At 36.7% G+C, this 26,491-nt stretch overlaps 1 protein-coding gene across 4 annotated transcripts; it reads left to right on the forward strand.

Moving 5' to 3' along the window:
- On the forward strand, positions 1–24,760 carry LOC136754721 (selenocysteine insertion sequence-binding protein 2). 4 transcript variants are annotated; one of them, XM_066710817.1, is made up of 18 exons: positions 1–1,027; positions 3,378–3,508; positions 3,914–4,172; positions 4,604–4,700; positions 5,045–5,262; positions 5,530–5,611; positions 6,356–6,489; positions 7,328–7,474; positions 10,473–10,586; positions 10,904–11,035; positions 11,846–11,978; positions 12,634–12,800; positions 14,978–15,131; positions 15,494–15,653; positions 17,822–18,042; positions 21,082–21,236; positions 21,763–21,943; positions 22,395–24,760. In XM_066710817.1, the coding sequence occupies exons 1-18, from the start codon at positions 998–1,000 to the stop codon at positions 22,514–22,516; spliced, it is 2,637 nt and encodes an 878-aa protein (XP_066566914.1). In that variant the 5' UTR covers positions 1–997; the 3' UTR covers positions 22,517–24,760. The 4 variants fall into 4 exon arrangements, with proteins under 4 accessions (XP_066566914.1, XP_066566916.1, XP_066566915.1 ...); XM_066710819.1 differs by having other exon boundaries at positions 14,978–15,077; XM_066710818.1 differs by having other exon boundaries at positions 5,533–5,611.
- Positions 24,761–26,491: the final 1,731 nt, after the last annotated feature.

Genomic DNA, 26,491 nt, shown 5'->3' on the forward strand with positions numbered 1-26,491 from the left:
TACAAAAATAGCCTTATGAAGTTGAATGCTTTGAGTCTACATTTTAATAGAATGTTGGTCAGATTACAGTTGAGCAATTTGTTTGCAACCTGGAATAAAAGTTGATGAAGTTGAGTGTATATCTGTACCAGACCTTCCGGTTTAATCAATGAACTGTGTGACAGTTAATGTTTTATCAAAAATGTATTAGTGTTACAAAATGTAACGGAAGTATGTCATAGTATATATTTACTGTGTTTCACTTACAAAGATATTAAGCAGTGCAATATGTATTTTTTTGTTTTGCAGTAATTCAGGATTTAAATCTACTTTCCTTGAACACTTTATATGATGATTTTAGATGGCAAAGAACTGATTCTCCAAACATTTAATCTGATCCTGAACATGAGTTTGGTTTTATATATGATGTTTTCTACAGTATTTTGGTAGAACTTCTCTAATTCTGTATTTCCTGCAAGGTCACTTTTAAAAACGTCCAGATTATTGAGGGAAAATTACATCTACATCAAGGATGTTCAGCTGTAGTACAGAAAAACTACATGAAAGATCACGAATGTTGAGTGTAGGAAAATAACTTACAATTCACGAGTGATCAATTGTGATATTTTCTTTGTTAACTGATCTATACCAGGATCTAAACAATATTGCTGTTTTTCACTGAAGAATACACCAAAATGTGATTTAATATGCAATATTGTATAATGAAACTTCCAGTACACTAAAACAAAGTGAATTCTTTGTACAAGTACTTACCATCACTTTCGCATCGCTTGTAGCAGATTATATATTAAAAAAAAAAGAATCCCATACCTTGGAATTTGAAATTGCAGACAATGCTAGACGTTGATATTGATTCCGCCTGAATAGCAGAACAGTTTGTCCCTTTCAGCCTGCCGTAGTCACAAGTTGATTAAAACAAGATTTTAGCTGCGGAAAACCGGAAGGAGTGATATTTACAGCGCTAATATGGAACCCTGCGGTTCGGCTGCTTGACACCATGAAACCCGAAACACGGGCACCAAACAGGGTAACGTATAATTCATTAATTATATATAGAGAGAGCTGTTCTTTTTTTAAACGATTTTTAGATTGTTTTATTATTTAAGTTGTTCGTTGTATATTTGAGTTTTATTTACGGTGCACCAGCTAACGTTGTTTTACAATGACTTCGATATATATATACACACACGACATGCGTTCATTCTGAAGTCTTGCAATTAATAATACTTGTAAACGAGAGACGCGATTTGCATGTCCCTTGAGTTAATTTTAATTTTGAAACTTCGCGTAATGGATAATTTTCATTACGCTTTTTCTGCAATCAAAAGTAAAGTGTAATGTTAATGAGTGACTAGGTTGTCTAAAATTACAGTTATCAGAAGAACATGAACCACAACCGCTGCACATTTTCAACAGGTTTTCAGAAATCCTTAGCAAGTTCTTCCTGCTGCCAGTTTGATCACGTTACTTGTTTAGCTGTAGGTCCTATATCTGATTTAATACTTTTAAACTACATTTTTAGTGATGTATTGCGTCTTTATTGACTGTCAAGATAAATTCATATACTTTTAAATAATGTCTGTTGCCTCGATTTATCAGAGTTCTCATTTCGTTTTCAAGCATTTGACTAGAATGGTTCGTTGTATATAATAATGTTACAGAAAGGGAGGAAGACGCTTCACAGTGTGTTTGTTGTTCTGTAATGTTTTTTCGTCGATACGACATTACACAATTGAATGCAGGCGTTGCTTACAGAATCCAGAGAGTCTTAAGTCAAGTGTTGGATACTTACTTTCTGTGTGAAGTCAAGACGTGCGTGAAACCCATCTGTGTCACTCGTGTGGTTGTCCAGGTCGTTTCATTATTGAGCTAGATTAAAAGTTCATGGGGACGGTGAATACCTTCCACGACTATATGTTGAGGTTAGAAGTCAGTTTCCCATAACTTGTCAAAGAAGAGATCGCAAATTAGCACAGGCAGCAGTATCATTTTCTAACGTGGGCAGCAGTATTTAACTACTTATTGAAAATACGATATTTAGAATTTTAACAACCCACGACTTACTTTTTTCTATACTATTTTATTCCAAAGTTATTTCTTAATTTTATTTTATTTTTTGCAACACCACATAGTTTAGAGGAAGACCAATCACTCTTCATTAAATCTAGATGAACAGCTTGCTTTGTTTGTTGGCCACCATTTTTGATTTTATAATGTAGGCTACATTCCTGTTACATGCACATTGTTTTGCATATGTTAAACATAATGTATTTTGACAGATGTTCGTTCAATCCTAAATAGTTTCCAATGTTTATTTATTTATTTTGCCAGTTAGTGTCATCAGCTTCTCCCCAGTATTTGTGTGTAATGTGTCAATGTATCAAGTGTACCATTGAGTAAAGTTGGATAAATAAAACCTGGCCTTGTCAGTATTTGATTTTGACGCAGATAAGCATTTGTCTTGGACAACAGTCTTTTTTTTTTTTTTAAGGTTGGTTTATCTAAGACTAGTTCTAATTGAGGCCTCTGAAACTAGACCAGCTAAATTCATTCTGGAGGACAGTTGATAATGACATAAATGTGAACATGCACCTGTCTTTTCATAGGCTCTCAAAACATGCTTTTCCTGAAAGTTTCAAAAGTGTCTTTTTAGAGGATGTGACCTTGCAACTCGTAGTGCAGACACTGCAATGGTGTAGACTATATTTGTTCAGTTTCTTAAAACTTTAATTATGTTTTTGTTGAATGGTTTAATTAGCTAGAGGTCAATTCCTATGACACCTTTGGTACTTTCAGAAAGAGTAGGCTACATAGCACTAACCTCTGAAATGACAGGCGAATGTTTAAATTTTATAAATAGTTTAAAATTGCCATCCAGAATATGAACCCATGAAATCTTCAAATTGAGATTTAATACTATAGGGTGGTTCTTGAATGTTATTTCATTCTTTCAGTATTGAAACCAGTGTAAAATGACCAGTACATTTGCCATTTCCTTTGATTTTGATTCATTTAGTCCTCTGCTTTATAGGATTTGGTTTACTTTAGGATGACTATATTGTATTGTTAAAGATAATTGAAGTCTGTCTCCACTGGCAAGTACCAGAGACTGTCCTGTAGAGATGGTGTAAGGCCCTGCAAAATGGGTTTTGTTGTAATATTGCATTAATTGGAGTAGAACATATTTGACAACAAGCCAACCAAAGGTGTGATATTATAAAGGTTATACTATGTCAGCTGTTACATATAGAATACATTACAGTTTAAAGAAGGAATATAACAATTGTATTTAAAATAGTTTATCAGAAACCCATCACACAGCCTCACCCTGTTTTTCTGTTATTTTGAAATATTTTGTTTTTAAACACTTTTCACAGGGAAGCAAACTATCACCTGATGTTGAACCATTTATACCAAAACACATCTTAAAGGAATCCAAACCTGATACCACTGCATTTTCCTACTGTACACCATCCTCCTTTCTTGTTAATGAGCCAGGTTTGGGAGGGTAAGTTTAATTATATTTACCTGTATCTCATTTAATTATTATAATCTTAATTCTTTGCAAATAATTAGAACATTAAGGGAATTATATTCACACAATATCCAACCTATTTACAAGGTATGGATACATTTTATCATATATTGATATATTAATGATAGATATACAACTGATATGTGGTATAGAAGATTTGGGTTCAAATGCATTTGTAAAGTTGTTCAAGATTGGTATCACCCCAGTTTCATCAAGGTGATTCCAATTCAAGTCGATAAAATGTTATTTCTGTTTTCCGCACGTTTATCATGGCATTTGTGCTGTTTTTATTAAGTCTTAGAGTTTATGAAAATCAGAAGCCATTTTTCTGTTCATTCATAAGACACTTTAATCTGAAGGTTTTTTTGTGTTGCTTAGACTTTGCACATTAAAAGAAAATCTCACTGAAGGCTGTTGTCTGAGAAAGTCTCCTCTGAATTGGAAGGAACCTTACTCCCCTCTGGGTTTTCATCAGCATATGTCCCAGAAAAGCACAATTAATGAAAAGCAGCGACCTCAATTTCAGAATGAAGACAACTACCAAAAAAAGTATAGCAGCACTCGCCGAATCCGAAAGACAGACCAAGAACAGGGTGAACCATCCTTTGAGTGTACATCCAGGGAACGTCCCAGGGAGGTCAGTTAACATCCCAGGGAGTATCAATGCACTTGATATGTGAATCACTTGGAGTTCTACTATGAACGTATACACTGTTTTTGTGTTCAAATGTTTTTGTCCTTCATTTAATTCTCAGCGAGTATTGAACTGCTTTATCAATCTCATTATTGTTGCACAGGTTGATTGGGGAGATTAATACTTAAAGTTAAAAAGGGATTTTGTTTGTTTACAATACTCAATTCACATGGTTTACAGCAGAATCATTGTTTCACATCACTGTTCTTTGTCGCTTCATATTTCCCCCATGTTGCAGATCTGCTTTAATTGTTTGTTCATTATTCTTTGACGTTGATAAACCAAACTTCATTCAAACTGCTAAAAAGGTAATTGTTCAAAGAAGGCTTTAGCCATGCAAATTAAACTGGTTTCTCTTAAAATATTGTTTGTAGGGATCAAGGCCAAATACTGAACCAGATATTCAAAAACAGAAGTTAATGAGAACAACATTTGAAGAATCTACAATAGAATGTCGCCCTAACAAATCGGGTAAGCTTTTGGTAACACTTTGAGAATAATTGCTACCATTTACTTAAATTATTTTACTTTGCACATTATTATATTATTTGTTTTTGTAAAAGTGATAGCCTATCAACAGATGTTTTGGCCCAGGATGTTAATAACTGGTTTCTGCATCTCACAGGAAGTATAAAGTGGTTTAACCAGTTATAGGAATTGTAAGTGTATGCATCTGATCTGCCAATATACTGGGTTTTTCCTATACATTGTGTATTCTCTTCAGTTAAGTGTCTGGGACCTCTATGTTCAGATTTGTCACCTAGTCACTCCCTGCTGCAATTGTTACCCTGAATGGTCTCTTTATTTCCACCCAGGTAACAGAAGTAAAAAAGATATGCCAAAGTCAGCAGAGAAATCCAAACCACAGTCAAGAGAGGCTGACCGATTTGAAGTTACACTTGCAGATTTTCCTCAGCTGGAGTCACCTGCCTCCCATGACTGTTCTGTCCTGCCAGCTCCATGGTCTCTCTGGGCATCAGCTGAGACCTCTGGCTTAGTCCACAAGCAGTGTGCAACACTTCCTGCATTTAAGGTCAGTGGATTAAACATTTTTTGAATTCCCAAAAGATTAATTGTGGAGAATTAGTGTTGATTGTTTTCAGATACTTTTCTTTTTCTTTTTTTTTTTTAATTGTTAAACCAGCTGTTGGTTTCAGATTTTACATTCTATGATGTATTGTTTTTCCTCCATTACATCCTAATACTAAAATTGATACCATTTGTGATTATTGCCTGTCACTTGTGTTATAAAATATTGTTCATTGTCAGTGGGTTTTAGTTTCAATTTTTTTATCATTAGAAGAAAGAAGCAAGGACTCCACCACTGCAATGCAATTCTGTGGATGATGAGGTGGTATTGGCTACACCACTATCTTCCCAAGGTATTATGTCAGAATTATTTATCCAATTTAGTTTATTTATTATTGTTGGTGTATTGCAAATGTTACATTTTTCCAGTGATTTGAGGTTTCCATGTTTATTCATGTTTTTGAATGTTTTGAGAAGCAGGTGTCTTTTATTCAGTGTATCAGGCAAAATATTTACCTTTCTCAGGAAACAAGTTCCAAATTAATCTGAGAGTTGGACATTATCCAAAGCCATTTTTACTTCCTGACAGATATGAGACAATTTAGTTTAAAATAAATAATCCTAGGGTATAATAATGATTATTTGCATATGGGTATTATACCTGAAGATAAATTTACAGGAGTTATGTTTATAATCAGAAGTTTTCAGTGTATAAAGTTAGAATTATGAAATGTTTTCTGCCCTGAGCAAGGTTATCTGGAGTGTATTAAACTTCTAACTTAGAATATGTGTAGTAGTGTGTTTAGGATCATTATCCGGTTTAATTTAATCTCTTCCTTCCTGAGCATGATGTTGTACAATGCAAGAAGTTGGTATCTTTATTAAGCCCCAGATGAAATTGAGAGCGAGAGTTTGATGGGATACAATAATTCTTGTTAAACTCTACATAATCTTAATTCCAATAAGCAAATCAATCATGTTTTCGACTGTAATTTCCAAATAACAAGTGTTTGAAAGTTTTGATTTAATCTGGCCCGCAGTATTACTTGAGTTTGCAGTAAACCCGATTTTAGAAAACTAATAAACTCTTTTATTAGTTCAGCCCACAGTGCCCACCTCGCAACTCTCTGCATGTTCTGCATCCTCTTGGGCCCGCATTGCTTCTCAACCACCACGGAAACCCACCCTTAAAAACACGACCAGTCAGGAGCCCCTGCAGAACACATCACAGGTACATTGTGTGCGGTGTGGATGCTGTATAACATAATTTTGACCAGATCCAGAAAAGTTCCTTATCAAAACAAGGCTTGCATATCTTTTTCATTCAGGATACAGTGCTGTTCTGTAAGGTACAGGACCATCTAATTGTTGCTGTATAGAATGGTTTCTGTATGTATTTATTGGTCAATTAAACCCTTCATTATACATTATAGAAGTGTACATATTCTATGAACATGTAGAGAATCTTATATCTACAATTAGTTTAACGTTTAAAAAATAAAAACATGTAACTGATTAACAAAAACTGTAATACAAAATGTGTACACGAGGACACGATTTCAAATGAACGCCTCCAGAAAATGATGTGAAGACAGGTGACGTTTTCTACAGATGATAACCTTTTTTTGATAGTATTTAGATTTTTAGATTTTTTTAGAGTAATGTATGAGGCATTCTTGGCAATCCTGTCTTGCACACTTTGTTTCCAGCTTCACCAGGGCCTCTATCAAGAATAGAGGCTTACTGATAATACTATTTGATCTGCCATTTGTATTTATTTGCAAATATTGATGCTGTCAGTCTGTTGGTATTGAAGGCAAATTAATCAATTGAATTTTGAACCTTTCAACCTTGGAGGTCTTTTCCGGGCAATTGGTACAATAGCCTGAAGTTCATTATACCTGAAATACAAATGTAATCTATGTAGTTGCTATCTTCTTTCCATCTACTCTCTCAGGCACTAAAGTCACAAGACCCTGGGTGCAGGATGCAACACTTTGCCTGTAAAGGCTGTGGTTATGCATGTCGAATGTATATTATTACAAAAGCCTAAATTGTGTCACTTGCAGGAAAAATCTATTGAAGGTGAACGGGAGCAGAGCTCTGAGAAGAAAAAGAAGAAAAGGAAGAAGAAAAAGCCTAAACAGCCATGCTCCACTGCAGGGACAGATCAGTCAGAGACTCCTATCATCATTCAAGAACCACCAAAGTTTGAGGTGAGAACAGAGGCTGGATGTTAAAATCTTGATCTATAGCTATCGATCCACTGCTGGATGAAGGCATCTCCAAGATGTTTCCACTTCAATCTACAGTTTCTCTTTTCTATGTCACTCCTGCAAAATGTATTTCATCTTTAATGTGGTAGTCTTCTAGGTATTTTATCTCTTGGAATCCATTTGATAGCTTTCTTTGTCCATCTTTGATCTGTTCTTTTATCTGTCCTATTGCCATTTTAACATTTCTCTCTGTCACGCTCTCTCTCTAGATGGATATATTTTTATACAGCAGGGGTTTGGGATTGTCTATAGGGATCGCGGTTGGTGATTTTGACAGATACTTGATTTTGGGAATCCGAGCTGATATGAAAACGCAAAAACTGGCTGTAGAATACAAAACAAAACCTAACCCCGGTGTAGGGTGCAGACTACACTCACCTAAAGGATTATTAGGAACACCTGTTCAATTTCTCATTAATGCAATTATCTAACCAACCAATCACATGGCAGTTGCTTCAATGCATTTAGGGGTGTGGTCCTGGTCAAGACAATCTCCTGAACTCCAAACTGAATGTCTGAATGGGAAAGAAAGGTGATTTAAGCAATTTTGAGAGTGGCATGGTTGTTGGTGCCAGACGGGCCGGTCTGAGTATTTCACAATCTGCTCAGTTACTGGGATTTTCACGCACAACCATTTCTAGGGTTTACAAAGAATGGTGTGAAAAGGGAAAAACATCCAGTATGCGGCAGTCCTGTGGGCGAAAATGCCTTGTTGATGCTAGAGGTCAGAGGAGAATGGGCCGACTGATTCAAGCTGATAGAAGAGCAACTTTGACTGAAATAACCACTCGTTACAACCGAGGTATGCAGCAAAGCATTTGTGAAGCCACAACACGTACAACCTTGAGGCGGATGGGCTACAACAGCAGAAGACCCCACCGGATACCACTCATCTCCACTACAAATAGGAAAAAGAGGCTACAATTTGCACAAGCTCACCAAAATTGGACAGTTGAAGACTGGAAAAATGTTGCCTGGTCTGATGAGTCTCGATTTCTGTTGAGACATTCAGATGGTAGAGTCAGAATTTGGCGTAAACAGAATGAGAACATGGATCCATCATGCCTTGTTACCACTGTGCAGGCTGGTGGTGGTGGTGTAATGGTGTGGGGGATGTTTTCTTGGCACACTTTAGGCCCCTTAGTGCCAATTGGGCATCGTTTAAATGCCACGGCCTACCTGAGCATTGTTTCTGACCATGTCCATCCCTTTATGACCACCATGTACCCATCCTCTGATGGCTACTTCCAGCAGGATAATGCACCATGTCACAAAGGTTGAATCATTTCAAATTGGTTTCTTGAACATGACAATGAGTTCACTGTACTAAACTGGCCCCCACAGTCACCAGATCTCAACCCAATAGAGCATCTTTGGGATGTGGTGGAACGGGAGCTTCGTGCCCTGGATGTGCATCCCACAAATCTCCATCAACTGCAAGATGCTATCCTATCAATATGGGCCAACATTTCTAAAGAATGCTTTCAGCACCTTGTTGAATCAATGCCACGTAGAATTAAGGCAGTTCTGAAGGCGAAAGGGGGTCAAACACAGTATTAGTATGGTGTTCCTAATAATCCTTTAGGTGAGTGTATACTTATGACAGAATTGCCTGCCTAAGAAGCTAGAAAACCTTTGTTTGTCAGATGAGCCACAGGTGCCCCGCAGGTATCTTTCCATATGGTGGGCTGTCCTGGCAAGACAGTGCCAGCAGAGGGATCCATTCTGTCTTCATGTACATTCCTTTGTGTACTACACCCTGCACGGTGTCACTTTTCTCCACCATATTTTATAATATTAAACCTTATTGAACTTTATATGACCTTTTGTTATGTAAGGACATGGGCCCAGACTTGCCAAAACCCATCGAAAAAACATCTATCTAATGCTGGATTTAATTTGCTAGAAGGCTGAATCTTTTTTCATATGAAAAGCCACTTTTAAGTATGGAATTTATGGTGTGTCAACGATTTCATTTGGCCATAGTCAATAAGCCCATGTATGCAGGTCATACTCTTTGTTCATTTATCTGAACACTACAAGTGAAGAAAACAACCCAATGTAAAAAAATGTATCTTGAGAATCTGTTACTTTTGCCATTTTATATGGTGATTTGTCTTTCTGTCAATAAAGAGGTTTATCGTGTAACTTGCATTTTTATAGACTGGTAAGATTGTGGGTTTTGTTCTGGAATTACTGACTTTTATCGAAGGACTGTTGAAATGTTTCTTTCCCTGTACCCTTTGTTAGCATTTTTCTTTCGGTCATGTTAGCAATATAGTTACTCCATTCTAAACGATGACCCTGAAACAACCCTCACTTCTATGATTAGTAACTCACAATGTTAATAAACAATAGTTTAAGCTTGTGAGGTTTCAAATGGAAAGTGTAGCAATATTTAGAACACTAAAGTGGTTTAATGATCAGCCTTGAACCACTTGGTGACCGGATGAGTATACATCTCTGAAAGTGCACAGTCTAAATGCTAAATTTGTAGGCTTACAGTGTTTGTTCTTTGATCTAAAATGCATTGCTGCCCTAACAGGCCATTAATGATCTACTACACCTTGTTTAGCTGTTTAAAAGCTGACATATCCAATTTATGCACAGAGCTTTTTCATACATTTATTAAGGTTTTAAGAAAAATCTAGTTTTGTTCTTTTAACGAAGACCTAAAAATGTTGCCCTATAAGTGATCTGTAACGTTGTATTCTATAGGCAAAAGGGCTTAAAAGCCTTAACATGAACTTTACAAATGCAATCAATTCCATCATGAACCTGCAGCTTTTAAATGCTTTAATGGATCAGACTGTCATCTAATCGTAGTCTTAAATTTGTAACCTGCTAGTTGACACTTTGCAGTTCTGATAGTGCTGTTGGGAAGTTGTTGTTGTTGTTGTTGTTTTCTGTTTCTTAAAGACTAATTTGTTTCTAACAGGATGAAATGGAGTTTCCAGACTTGGCAATTGCCTCGGCTAGTCCTGGCAAAACTCACAGCCCTGCAACACAACCTCCATTCTCTTCCAGCAACAGAACAAAGAAAATTAAAGAGGTATGTTGATTTCTTTTTGTAGTGGTTTTAATCCAACAACAGATCATAAATAACATATTAGTGATACTGCAATTTAATATGATTACCAGTTTTTCTAAATCCTATGTCTATTTTTATTTGTGTTTAAAGACAAACTCGAAGGGTTTTGTTTTGTGGAGTAACTGGCGCAGGAAATCTTAAATCCCGTCCCCCAATTTGTAAGGAACATAATCCAGCTTCTTTGAATCTAAATGTTAGAATCTTATTTTGCTATATCCAAACCACATTGTTTTTATATAATTCTGCTTTCTTGCTTCAATTTGACATGTCCTGTGCAGCTTTCAGAGCACAAAGTTCCTGCATCTCTGGGTTCTACAGCCGAGACTGCAGAGTCATGCAAAGACAGGGGGAAAGATCAGAGTGTAACTTGTCAGCCTCTTCCTCACACCACAGAAGTAAAGAAGGGACAGGTACTCCCAGCACTAAAATGTTTTGTTGATACTCTGCATCCATTTATTGTCATGTGCAGATTACTGAACCTTGTAACCTATACAGGAGCAAGCCACTACAAAGAGAAATAGATTTTTTTATATATATATTTCTTAAAAAAATTAAATCTAATTATGAGCCGGTTTGGAGCAAAGATTTGATTTTCTTCAACACTCTGTGCCTAATTACAAAACTATCATTTCAATAATAATGTTTTAGAAATAAGCCTTGTCTGAAATGCTAATTATGTAAAGTAATTAGTGATGGTAAGCATTCACTTCCTTGGACCCATTTAAAAAAGTAAAATTCCACCAGCAGATGTCAGTATGTTCATAGATTTTTTTTTAAAGGAAAAGAAGGATAGCAGTAAATATCTCCGTGCATTGTAAAGTTTCAGATTTTCTTGCAGTTTTACATTTTAATTTACTAACCTAGAAATCACTCCATGCACTGTACTTAATTTTCAAGAAATTAACACTGAAAGGTTTTTGGAAAGTAAACAATGTGACAACTTTGGTTCCTTTTAAAACTGTATAGTGACTTTCAGAAAACTAGAGCAAAAGGCTTTGCAAATATTTTCTGTCTGTGTGATAAGTAGCATAAAATTATGAAGACTATGTTTTAATTTTGGTGTTAATTTTGTATGTATGTATTAACCACCACCAAATCCATGTAAATGCATCAAAATTTGAGGTTGTAACACAACATAATGTGGAAAAGTCCAAGAAGGGGTGAATACTTCGTATAGCTACTATGAGAATTAGAAGTATGCTACATTTTGTTTAAATTAGAAAACTGAAAAGACCAGTGGCAAAAAGAGCAAAGTGCCTGTGCAGCTGGATCTGGGGAACATGCTGGAAGTGCTGGAACAGAAGCAGAAGTCGCAGCAATCCAAACGGGACCCCAAACCTATTGTACTTTCCGGTAGGCCACAAACTGAAATGCGTTGTTGAAAACGAATGTGAAATGCTCAGATTTCTACACCTTTGCAATCTTTTTTTTTTTGGACCAGCTTTACATTATGCATATTTCAAAAGACAAATGTATTATACACTGTGTGTGTGTTTGTGTTTTATTTCTTACAAGCACCCTTTGCAAAAGTGCAGTAAATACAATTGGTACAATTAGCACACATTCTAGTGTGAGTGAGCTAACCAGTGCAAACCTAATAGTTGACATGTGCTAAGGGGTGGGGTATATATAGGAGAAGTTTCAGTAAAATTGTAAAGTGCTAAAAAAAAAAACCACAAATAATCCGGACCATGAGGGAGCATAGTTTGTGCATAAGAGCAAGAGTGCTGAGCTCTCCAGGAGATTAGGCTGCAGTATTACAAGTATAGTCTGAACTGATGTGTCTTGATCGGATACCGGAAGGTGGTCAGGAATTGTGCATTTCTGACCTCGGTGGGTAGGGCCTTCTACTACTTAGAGGTGAGGGTGGAAAAGGAGTGGGCTCTGGAGGAGGGGAGGGGAGAAGTGTGTAAAGTGCGTCTTCGATATTGTATCTGTTATTGAATTGTATTGGTTATATTTTCTATGTGTCACTGGTATTGATGCTTGTTCGCCCTGTGTTTTGCAGTTGGAGGTTCACTTCCAGTAGTTCCTAAAGATCCTTTCATACAGAAGAAGCACGTCCGACAGCCTGAGAAAGTGGCACACAACCCCCTGGACTCGACATGCCCTTTGGTAAAGAAAGGCAAGCAACGAGAGGTCCCAAAAGCAAAGAAACCTACTCCTCTAAAAAGGGTATGTTTTTAAAATTCAAGTTTTGTTTTTCCTAGTATGATTTAAAGGTGGTGAATCAGGGACAAAATGCTAGATATGCTTTGAAAAATAATACCGAATCACTTGAAGTACAGCGTTTTAATTTAGTAACATTTTTAACATTGGTGACTTGAGATTTTGTAGCTGTCTTCCAGGTTGAAAAGTGAGTGTTCATTCCAAATTCTGCTGGTTACAGAAGGGAAAAAAATAATTATATATATATATATATATAAAAACACAATTCTGTCACAAAGAATATGTACCATTAGTTTGCTTTGTTTTCTGCAGGTCTACTTTTAAATCAACAATGTTGGAGTCATGTGTAATGGTCACAAAACACTTGCTTCTCCACAACTGAACGTTCCTTGTTTTATATCACAGGAAGCAGCAGAGCTCTGCATTTTAACCCCATCTCCTAAAACAAGTGGGGGTGATTCCAGTCTTTTAGGTAGACCATTTCACAAAATTCTTGCATTTATACAAAAGGTCCACTGTGACTCCACCCACACCAATAGAAGACCTCTTTTGAGACCTACTCTCCAAAGATCATCAACTTGATTGGGTTACAGCAAATAACATGACATGAAACAAAGCACTGTTTAATGTTGTTTTAGGTACACGTCACAATCGGATGCTTAATTAATTAATATATAATAAACACTTTGTGCTTTATTTAAATCTAACCAGTTTACGTCAACTGATGGGAACTGAAGTCATGAAAAGCAGTTAATGGAAATGATGGTCAGTCACCTTTCCAGAGTAAGATGTTTAGCAGTGAACATATCCAAAAGGTGAAATTCAGTTTAAAAATATCTGTTACATATTTAGTGTTTCTCTATTTCAACTATTCTGTCTAAAATATTCAGCTTTGTTGTTTTTCATATTGGGCAATGCAACTTCAAAAACATTTTCCCCTCAGGCCTAAATTTGTGAGTATTAAACAAGAGGAAATGAATGGACAAACTTGACTCTGAGATAGGAAGTGAAATTAAAGTTCTATGAGAATTAATATCAATTTATTTATGAATTTGTCTTCAATAACAAGCCTTCTTCCTAAGTAGTTACTGAGGTTATGAACACAATCAACAAGTGTTTCCCTATGGACATTATTAAAATGCATTCATTTAAAAAAAATTGATATAAACACAAAATTGTCATTTCAGTTCAATGTTCGGTATGAGTAATTGCTCAAACGTGAATGGTGATTTAGTAGAACCTGGTGTTTCACAACATTTCGAAAGCCACAATGTTTCACTGAGGTAGAAGCAAAACTTACCTTACAGCTCTGTTTCATGAAGAAATCATTTTACCTAGTACCTAGTTTCTTGTCCCTCATGAGTGTAGTCATGACATCCATAACGTGTGGTTTAAAAATGGAGTTCCGAAATGCAAAAAAAAAAAAAATACAGGATTTTAATACTGACAATGAAACCGAGGTTAAAGCACAACTAAAACTAGGTTGTTAAAATTAAGTAAGCATATCAACCAGTACATATTCAGATTAGTTATATTATTAGTTACAATTGGAAGAACACTAGCAATCTGGAGTAATTTGTGTGTGGGGGGGAGGGGGATTCGAGACATGGACAGTAAATTATAGGACATATCCTACAGATGTTTATCTTCCACAGTACAGCAACTATTTCTTGAAAACCACAGTATATTATTTCGGGGTGTATACTTTTTTGGGTTATATAAATGTATGCTTGGTTTTTATTTTTTTGTTTACTCCAAACAGTCTGGTTGCAATGAATACCCCAGTATTACTCCTACATGTACCCTACAAATGTAATATTTAATTCATAATGTTTTTAATAATTCAATTTTAAAAACGCATATCCCCAAATTCCAATAATCTACAGTCACTTATTATACCAAGGCAAGCAAGTTGGGTTATTGTGAAATTTACGTTGCCTTTTTTCCTGCCAATGGCAATGGATAGATAACCTTATTTACTCAATTCAAAGTGATTTGCTAGACTACAAATGAATTAACAGGATTGTATCAGATTCAGAATATCTGTATCTGTCACTTGCACCACCGATCTCCATTGAAATGTGTATTCCTAATTCAATAATCCTAACCTGAAGGTAATGTAGCCTTCAAAGAGTTTTCGAACGCTGAAGTGTGTAAATGGTGTGTATTGCATCAATATCTAGATCATCTTGAAGGAAAGAGAGGAGAGGAAACAACGACGCCTTCAGGAAGAGCAAGGGCTGGATCCTCCTCCTCAGGATTTCGTCTCCAGCACAGATCAATGTGAGGATCCGTTTGAGAGCAAAGAGGCTGAACAAGACCATGACAACTCTGCAGGTGTGGAAATGAGCACTACAAGATCTTGCATTTCAGAAATTGCTGAGCTTTGAATTTCAAAGCTGTTTACATGTAAGCATGTAATCATGACACTGTTCTTACTACTGAAAAATGGTGTCTAAACACTAGCTAATATTATTTTGTTGTTGGAAATGCATCGTAATATGGAATGTTCTTGCTGTTGAGTTTTGATTGGATAATTTGCTTACCTTTGAATTGGAAATTACAAAATTCTTTTTATGAAAACTAGCATTCTAAAACATTATACTTGGGTTTTTTCCTGTGTTGTGTAGAATTTGGTTGGTAAACGATGAGCAAATATTAAAGGTCAGAATACTATTCAAATATGTACTTCTTTACAGATTCACTGGAGGAAACCACCACTATGGTCTCTGAGCTGCCTGCAGGAAATCTGCAGGTGGAAGATGAAGAGCCAGATCTTAAGGTCACAGAGGAGGCAGTTTTCTCAGAGGCCCAACTCGTGTCTATTCGCCCCAAAATTCACAGCAGAAAATTCAGAGAGTAAGAGACTCGCTTTAAAAACCTTACTTCAAATTTTGGCAGAATTTGGCCCAAGACATGTTTGCTTTTGACATTCCTTTTGGTACTTGATATTTAATAAATACACAGTAGAAATACACTAACCTAAAGGATTATTAGGAACACCTGTTCAATTTCTCATTAATGCAATTATCTAAACAACCAATCACATGGCAGTTGCTTCCATGCATTTAGGGGTGTGGTCCTGGTCAAGACAATCTCCTGAACTCCAAACTGAATGTCTGAATGGGAAAGAAAGGTGATTTAAGCCATTTTGTGCGTGGCATGGTTGTTGGTGCCAGACGGGCCGGTCTGAGTATTTCACAATCTGCTCAGTTACTGGGATTTTCACGCACAACCATTTCTAGGGTTTACAAAGAATGGTGTGAAAAGGGAAAAACATCCAGTATGCGGCAGTCCTGTGGGCGAAAATGCCTTATTGATGCTAGAGGTCAGAGGAGAATGGGCCGACTGATTCAAGCTGATAGAAGAGCAACTTTGACTGAAATAACCACTCGTTACAACCGAGGTATGCAGCAAAGCATTTGTGAAGCCACAACACATACAACCTTGAGGCGGATGGGCTACAACAGCAGAAGACCCCACCGGGTACCACTCATCTCCACTACAAATAGGAAAAAGAGGCTACAATTTGCACAAGCTCACCAAAATTGGACAGTTGAAGACTGGAAAAATGTTGCCTGGTCTGATGAGTCTCGATTTCTGTTAGAATTTGGCGTAAACAGAATGAGAACATGGATCCATCATGCCTTGTTACCACTGTGCAGGCTGGTGGTGGTGGTGTAATGGTGTGGGTGATGTTTTCTTGGCACACTTTAGGCCCCTTAGTGCCAATTGGGCATCGTTTAAATGCCACGGCCTACCTGAGCATTGTTTCTGACCATGTCCATCCCTTTATGACCACCATGTACCCATCCTCTGATGGCTACTTCCAGCAGGATAATGCACCATGTCACAAAGGTCGAATCATTTCAAATTGGTTTCTTGAACATGACAATGAGTTCACTGTACTACACTGGCCCCCACAGTCACCAGATCTCAACCCAATAGAGCATCTTTGGGATGTGGTGGAACGGGAGCTTCGTGCCCTGGATGTGCATCCCACAAATCTCCATCAACTGCAAGATGCTATCCTATCAATATGGGCCAACATTTCTAAAGAATGCTTTCAGCATCTTGTTGAATAAATGCCACGTAGAATTAAGGCAGTTCTGAAGGCAAAAGGGGGTCAAACACAGTATTAGTATGGTGTTCCTAATAATCCTTTAGGTGAGTGTACTTAAGTCCTTATCTCAGTTTTTAATTGAATAGCTGGAAGCGATTTGGAAATATCTGTGGACAAAAAATGATGAGTGCAGATTACACATGCTAAATTATTGCTACAAATGAGTATACAATGACACTTGCAGTTTTTTTTAAGCTTTATATTTTGGAACTACTTTTATCAATGGGTTCTAAAAAAAATATTGTGCAGTATAATTGCTTTAAAATGCAAATGTATGCCAAATCAAAAAATCGATGTCAGGCATACTTTGTAGACTGCTTTGTACTAAATGCTCAGTTGTAACAAAATAAAAATGTTCTTGCAAAAATAAAATTAAAGTATAGCACCATTAGAATTATAAATGTAGTCCTTTAAATACTGTCTTCCAAGTCAACATTTTTTGTTCATTGTGCACTGATGTCTTGCCTTTGCAGTTGTTATTACAATATAAACTATAGATAAACAAAAACATACACGCATTTCATATTTTTTTCCGGTGTTCTATTGTTTGATTCTCTTAATGTCTTTTTTTATTAAATCTGTGATGTGTTTCTGAAAATATAACTGGAAATTAAATCTTACTGACTCATTCAGGCTTTCCTGCAAACCATAAAGCATATAATCATTTTAAGTCAGTAGAAGTAAGTGGTAAGTTATAAAATTACATACTGTCCTTACTCATTACTACATCCTTTACCAATGTAGGGCTAGTAGGCCCCAAATACTAAGAAATGCAATGATTGTATATTTGTCATGGCACAGCAACTATTTTAGTTTAGGTATGTTGTGGATCTGAAGAGGAAAGCTGTGTTTATAAATATGATCTTTGATTTGTTCAATTTGTGGTGTTTTTTTTTCTCTCCAGGTACTGCAGCCAGGTGCTTAGTAAAGAAGTAGATAATTGTGTGGTCAGTCTGCTGAAGGAGCTGGTTCGTTTCCAAGACCGCCTGTACCAGAAAGATCCCATGAAAGCCAGAATGAAGAGAAGGCTTGTCATGGGCCTCAGAGAAGTCCTGAAGCACTTAAAACTCCGAAAACTGAAGTGTGTCATCATCTCTCCGAACTGTGAAAGGATAGAATCCAAAGGTATACTGTCTTGGGATTCTTCACCTGTCTGTTCTGTCCATGGCACTTTCCCAAGGGGAGGACGTTTAACCCCTGTATTTTAGCTTAATTTAAAATCGGCCTTTCTAAATCTGACCTACCTAAATAATCCCCCTGCAGTTAAATTGACTGAATAACTATTTATTTCTGTATTTGTCTATAGACAAATATAGAGGGGGTGTGGTTGAGTCATGCTAGGGAAGATTTTTATTTTTTTTAAACACCCAATAAATGTTTTGTTACTTGTGACATTTTAGAGGGGGATTTAAGCATTTTTAAGCCAGTCATGCTCTGAATATACTACTTGTCATCCAAGAAAAAAAAAAAATCACTACTTGACATACATCAAGTAAATATTAAATGGCACACACCACTTCATAGATCATTTTGTTTCTAAACTGACTGTTACTGTAGGTTATTGTATTACTCTAAGGACACAGACTCCAACTTCAACTTTGATGTACTTAATATTGTTGGGAAAGTCAAATTATAACAACAAGAAAGTACATAACTACATTTCTAGTAAAATAACTAGAAAGTACATTTTATGGGGAAAGGGCAGGTGCAAAGTGTGATTATCTGACAACCAGAGAAGAGATAAAACTTAAGTTACTGAAGCAGCGGAATATTATCTTTTAAGGGTATAAGTAGCTCATTAACAACAAATCATTCAATTCATAGAGCAACACAGTAAAAAGTGCAATGTTGACAGAGGAAAACCTAGATTGTGCAGTTTGCCTAAAAAAGCATTTTCATTAACACTGAAGTCCGGAGAATTCAGTTTCCCATTCCCATAAGTAAAAGGTAGTACCGATGATCTAGGATGCCTGATCTGCATATCTATCAAAGATAATAGCAAGCGTGTCATGTTCACGCAGCGAGTATTGTGCGCACGCAGACAGAAATGCATGTGTGTAAACGGTATTGAACAGTGCACAATGGAACTGGGCGTAAAATAATAACTGCAAGTGTAGAAAATGCAGTTTTACATGCACAAGTTGTATTTTTGTGCTTTCGAATTTTGACAGTGAATTCACTCCATACATCAAAACATGCTCACACTCCTGTACATACGTACGTACACACATCATGATTTAGCTGTGAAACAATAGTGAGCCACCAAGAACATACGCCCCCTGAAATGTATTTTAACATCTGCCCCCACTTATAAATGAACTTATAAATAAAGAAGGCCTGAATAGTCACACTGTCTATTCAATCTAATAAACATGATGCACTGTTTGAGTGTGATTAAAAACACTCTCTACATGGCCCCTGACATCAAAACATGTCAGATGGTTGTCTTAAGTACTACTTTATTGGTATCATCTACACAATTACATCAGTTACACCATTTCTGTTGGCATTGAAGATTTGTAGAAATCCAGCAAGAGAGAGCTATTTCCAATCAAAGTTTTTTTTATTTTACAAGCAGCTGCAAGGAAGTTGTTCAAGAGGTAATCTCAAGAACAGTCTTAGAGAAGTTACAAACTACAGGCACTTTTATGCAGACCAGACAGGAGAGAGAGATAATAGGGTCCACATGTCTGTCACGTGATGAGTGTAAGTTTGGTTTCTGCCTGACAACTGCTCAGGAAGACCCATATATAGTCAAACTGGGGAGAATTAAGGCATATGTAATTTTTAATGTAGGGGGGGCTTGTATGATGTATCAAGCCCAAATTGCTGGTGAAAACTGGTTCTTATCAGACCCTGTTCTTCTAGGTATCGGGGTTGAATTATTGCACAGTACTGTAGCACAGCAAGACCGTGAGACGGTGACCTTGTTTACACAGACGTACAGGGAAAGAAATGCAGTTCTTCAGCATATTGATTTTTACTTATTTTAGTTTGCACTAAGGCCCCATTAATGTAGGTTGGCATAGTCTGAAGAAAAAAAACCTGTGCACGGATGTCCTCAATATGAGGTGCCGTTATGGCAGATGGCCAGTAAATCTGGTGCAGCAGGAATTTTTCAACCAGCTTTGGATTAGTCAGATGGTGGATGTGTAAGGCAGTGATATTTGTAAAGACATGAAGCCAGGGGAGTGATCTTCTTATGATAGACATGGTTACATTCAGCTGGGTGTCCACAAGATGTGGGTGATTGTTTTTGTCAGACAGATGTGCAGTTAGTATGCCCCAGAATATGATATGGCAAGTGCTGAAGTCAGGGTGTTGAGGTAGCAGTGCCCAACATTGAACCAGGAAGCTTGATTTGCAGGTTATTTGTAGATTTGAACTTTACTGCAGTTTTCTTTCCTAAAGGTCAAGGTCCTATCTATAGTCACTCCCACATCTGTTGGGTTGGGATGATTCTTAAGTCTCAGACCATCCACATGAATGTTCAGATCTTAATTGGTGCTAGAAATATGAACGTGGGATACGTTGGATACGTTGGATAGAGTATTGGGCAGAACTTGGTGTGAGCCATTAGCCAATGGCTAAAGTCTTGCAGGGTCTGGTCAAAAGACCAAGGATGAGTGTATTTACCCACGTTGGAAGCAGGCCTGTCTGCCTTACTGTGTCATAGGAAGCTGTGAGCTCCAGTAGCACAATGCTTGTCTTTAGGGTTTTCTGAAAGTGCTTTTTGATGTAGGTGATTGAGTGCCAGTGCTTGATCACATGCTACAGTCCTCACGGAAAGCTTCTGAGCATATGCAGGATGAGGCGTTCAAAGATCTTCTAGCATACAGACAATAGTGAGATTGTTTGGTAGCTGGCTGCCAGTGTGAGGCCCTCTCCAGGTTTTGGAATAGCACTGAGTTTGGCTATGGGCCATTTCTTCAGGAGTGGGTTTGAGCTGTGATTCATCTGTAGAATTAGGTCAGCCAGACAAAAGGACAGGGACCAGTTTGTTTAGGGAATTCTGAAATGTCCTATCATACTGCTTTTTCCACATGTCATACTCTTAAAAAATGATCCAGCTGTGTGACTGAATGAATTGGTGCAATGGTATTCATTAATAATGATGTATTTGTTTTTTTTGTTTGATTTGTTGTTTTAACCTGTATTTTCCAGGGGGTTTGGATGAAGCTCTGCACACAATTATCGAAACGTGTCGAGAGCAGAACATCCCATTTGTATTTGCTCTCTCTCGCAAAGCACTGGGCCGATGTGTCAATAAGGCAGTTCCTGTCAGCCTGGTGGGGATTTTCAGTTATGATGGTGCACAGGTGGGTGTGAAGGCTTTTGTTCCTAACTTCAGAAGTAGATCATATACTGCTTCTTCAATGTAATGGGACATACTCACACCTTCCAAAGTGGGAACAGTGCCAACATTCTTTTAGAAACTGCTTTTCACTTAGTTCTGTTAGTGTTATTGTGGGTGTACACTGTGACCTTAATGCATCTGTACTTACCAATAATGAGAGCACTGACATTTTTTAATTGAATAGCATGGCAATATTGCATGCCAGGTGTAATGGCTGAGAAAGAAGCACTGAATTTTGAATAAAACATACAGTTTATATGACCAGTATATCACATTTTATCCGATGCATGTTAATCAAAGATGCTTTCTGAATATTAATTGGCAGTACTACCTTTTAAGATGCAAGTTATATATTTTGAAGGTACATAAGTGCATTTTGATAGGAGCTGATTCAGAAGGACTGTCTCTTACGTGAACAAACACAGAAGCATTGTACTGATACTTTGTAAAAATTGGTAGAATGTTTTAAGGGAATTATATTTTTTCAGGATTATTACCATAAAATGATTGAACTGAGCTCTGAAGCCAGAATAGCCTATGAAGAGATGATTGCAAGCTTAGAGAAAGCTGATGAATTTGAAGGGACACAGGAGCTTCCTGTAAATCAGCCAGCATTATCATCTAGTGACTTGACCCAACACCAACCAGAAACTGAGGAACCAGAATACAGTAAGTATAGCATGTCAAGTTAGACCTTCCTACCAGAGAGACCACTCAGTGGACCCGATCCATACTGCCCCGAAAGTGACTAATTCCCTCCACCAAAATACCAGTACCCTGACATATGCAGCTTTTAAATCTTCAGAGTTGAAGGGAGTGACATCACTATAACAAGCTTGTATACACACTGAGCGCTAAGGTTTTGTGATATTCTGGTACAAAATGGAGAACGTTTAAGAAATCTGTGTAATAATTCCTGAGGCCTTTTAAGGAAAACCTCCCACTCTAATTAACACCTAAAATGAACCTCAATTGTCTCAATTTTGTGACCACAGACACCCTTTTCCAGGGTGACTCCCAACTAGGAAATAAATGTATAATCCTCAAATAGAATTGCTTCAGAAAACCTAAGATTTCTCTCTTCAAGTCAATTTTTACATTCTTTATTTCTTCATTGCAGTAAAGATGTGGAAGAAGATGCTTGAAAAGGAATGTAACCATCAGTTTTTAAACTTTGAAGAACAGGTGGCTACAATGAACAGTGAATCCAGACTGCACGTTGATGGTACTGTAGACAGTTGATGAGAGTGAACGGATTCAGAAATCCGTAATTCTAGTTTAAACCATTCAGATGTCTAATTAACTTGATCATGCACTAAAGACCTATTTAGTATCAGCTTTGATATGATCCAGTAACTTGTGGGTTGGAAAATTGGGATTGGGGCCAGCAAGGAACCAAAGACATACTGTAAAATGTTCCCATACCTAAAATATCTCTACATTTTGTCTCCATTGTTTTGCATTTAGATTTTTAAAACTAGAAACTGATCATAACATGTTCGTTTTCACCACATGCGGTTATGGAGATGTGATAAACTTGTCCTAATAAGGAAAACTATCCTATTTACTCATACTGGGCAGTTGCATCCAGCTTCTCAATAGCCTGTTGAAGACAAGAAAACAACATTTCAATTGAAGAATTTTTTTAACATGAAGTACTTTGAATATGAAGTCCAGAAACACCCAAAGGCAAATTGGTTTATTTTCTGGGCTGTGTATATTTTACTGACTTAAGACCAAATATGTTAGTAAACCAACAAAACCAAAACCAAACAAAGGTCAGATTCAGGGTTATCTTGATTACAGCACAACTAAAAAGGTAACATCAGTTGTAGTTCTGATCTTGAAGATGTTTCTGCTTGTTAACGATTAATCTCAGCGTGTTAAGGCTGTTCAATGTAGAGTACCTTTCATTTTTCTATTTTCCATTAGCATTCCAATATTTGTGACACTTAATGTTTTCAAATTCACAGCAAAGATCACTTTGGTGTCTGGGTTCTGGCTTGCATAGCACCTATTGAGATGTTATTTTTATAGAAGATATCTTGTATAAATCTAATTTAATTTATTTTGGATTAATTTATTCACATTTTATTTGATTTTGATTTTCACATTTTAAAGTGTGGAGTCTTGGAATAAGAGACCACACACCAGTTGGTCTGGCATTCAAGGAGGCAGTAACTTAGTATGACCTTCCAGTTACCAAAACTGATGTCCAAGTCTTCTGAGATTTGCTACTGACAAAATATAATGACTGTAGAAAGCTATACATACACAAATAGGATGGATTATATAGTCAAGTTCAAAACTTGTTTGGTGTCAAAATACAGAAGTGAAACTCCAGGACGTGAATAGATCACATGCTACTGTGGTCCACAATCTCATTTTCTACCAAGGCCATCTTTAACTGGTGTAGGCCATGGAATTAAAACTATTAAGAGTTAGGAAGTATACAAAGATCTAAATTACAGGTACATTACATTACTAATTGAAGGAATATGGGAGCAAATAATGCCTAGTTTGTAAGCCTCGTGCAAGATATGAATCTCATTGAATGGAGAATTTTTAAGTCACAAATGTACAAACACTTTACACTCAGAGTGATCAGCTAGTTTGGGACACACAAAAATCTAATGCAGGCTCTCTATCCTGCAAAAGCATTAATTGAGACAAATCTATAAAGGATCATCTTAGGCAATACTTACACTGGACTTACCTTAAACATTTAAACTTTGCACCTCTCTCACTGTGTATCCTGATCTCACAGTCACTCTTAAAATCCATTCCGTGTCCATGATACGAAGTCCATATAATTTATACAAGATTTCAGAAGCAAAGCAGGTTTAAATGTTATTGCACCTGAACAATTATTTTCTATAGAAATGTGGCTTTTGTGGTACACAGTGTGAACCTTTGTTATGACATAAATTCACTACGATGTGGCTGTGGAAAAACAAAATAAAATTGGTGTATGAAGGTGCAGAGGCCATGATTTAGTCAGTTTGCTTTCTCTGTGGTTGTGCTGTGGGAGAAACTTAGAATGATGGGATCTGAATAACCCTGTAGTGCTCTAGTAGTGACCTCTTGTGCTGCACTATCACTACAATGAAATTACAAATAAGTTGAACATCTTTCACAGTTTTTTTGCAATCATTACTGCCTTTTGCTAGTGCTCTCCAATGTACACTACTAGATGAGTTTGATTTGTATAGTATTAAGGTATCACCTAGATGCTTTATTAAATATTTTGATTGTGCATTAATGAAGATGATAGTTTTATAGGCCACACAACTGCAGCTGAGTATATTGATAAGGTGTAATTTTAATCCCATTGAGAAAAATGAACAGTGGCTTAATGTATCCATATAAAAGGGTGGGCATTTTCACTGGTGAAATTACACAGGTTAGAGTACTCCATATGGTTAGGTTGAAGTTAGTTGGTTTTATTCTGTTTTCTAAACCATCAATAAAAAGATTTTTCAAATTCTCTGCCTAATTTTCATTTTGTATTAACTGGGTAGTAGAGTTTGGACGGACAGACGGGATGGACATTTCAAGTGTTTTCATTATTCAAATATGCATGTGTATACAATTTTATTTTATTACCAATTGTTTAATGTAGCGATTAATTTCTGCCATAGGTACATTTAAGAAACCTCTACCTGTCATGTTGTCATTTCGTGTTGGTTTTGTAGGCAATTGGAAGTGTGTGTGCACACAACTCTGATACATTCTTGTTTTATGTTGTTATCCAGAAAATAGTCTATACTAGCATTACCATATTACATGTAGTTACCGGTAATAAGGTTTTAGCCATTTAATTAAAATATGCATACACATGTTTTTAATCTCGCAGAATGCCTATTCTCAGACTTATTCAAATACTAATGTTGCTTTGAATATGTGACCCATCCCTAATGTATATATTTGGAGAATACATTAGATCAATATAATTTTACCAAGTTAACTGCTTCATTGTTTTATTGCTCAGGGAAGAAGATGGCTGCATTTTTAAAACTACAAAGTTTTGAGATAAAAATGAAATGCTTGCTGATTAATGTATTGTTATAATCTGGATTGCTGCTTTAGAGTAATCAAAACTTGAGCTCATTGGCATTGATCTATTTTAAATTTCAAGTATGTATCATACGTAAATGAAAAGTAAGCCTCCACTAAGTGGGCAGCAACTAACGGTGCAGGTAAACTCGCAAAATGGTGAACCCAGTCCTACTACTGTGGAAATCATGCGTTAAAAATCACTTGGGGGTTGTTAATCAAACCACATATAAAAAAAAAAAAAAAACATTCACATTAAGTGTAATTAGCCTGTAACACCTTTACAGATGGTTCCTAAGACAATGCTTCCTAAGATTACCATATTGCCAAGTTACCATAATTGTTTAGTGGGAATCTCTAGCTGCAATTTATAATGGCTAGGGGTCTACACAGATTGCACCTTGTCCACAGTGCCTATAGCAAAATAAATTTGTAAATATTTATGAAAAAGTACTTGCGTTTAAATTGATGCTATGCTGTTTAGAAACATCTGGAGGTTATTTGGCTGCCTGACCAGCTACAGTTGCAATCCATGCTCTCTTAGCCTAGAAATTAAAATGTTGAATATTGAACTCAAATAGTAAGGACTCTGGTGTTAGGTAAGTGTTTTATTTTGGCAAGCCTGTTCCTTAGTTTTGGTTAAAATTTGTTTTCTGTAATTTTTTACTTGATTTTCAAAAAATCAGATGTCTTTATTTTCCTTAACTAAGTCTTACATTTTGCCTTAAACCAAGGAGCTTTCAATCTTTTCCTAGACTGCTTGGTTAGGCTCACCACCAGGGAGTAGTATACTTCATCAGTATGTGCTAATCAAAAAACATGTTCAGTAACCAAAGTTTTATATTTATAGGAAAAAGTGCACAAAGTTCCCTAGAAGTTCAAGTTTAATTATATATTTGGAAATGAGGTGCATGGAACCATTCAAGATGGTTCCAAGATAAAGCGTTTTTTATGATGGATCAAGCACAGCCAATGACCTATGTGACTTGGGTGCTTGTTGCAGCTGGCCCACAATAGGAGCCAACAGTTCCAACCCACTCATTAAAGTGTGGAGTCGTAATTGTGTTGGAATACAAAAGACCACACACCAATTAGTTTGGCATTCAAGGAGGCAGTAGCTTAGTATGACCTTCCTGTTACCAAAACTGATGTCCAAGTCTT

This window comes from Amia ocellicauda, chromosome 8 (assembly GCF_036373705.1).
Source record: "Amia ocellicauda isolate fAmiCal2 chromosome 8, fAmiCal2.hap1, whole genome shotgun sequence".
NCBI classification, from domain to species: Eukaryota; Metazoa; Chordata; class Actinopteri; order Amiiformes; family Amiidae; genus Amia; species Amia ocellicauda.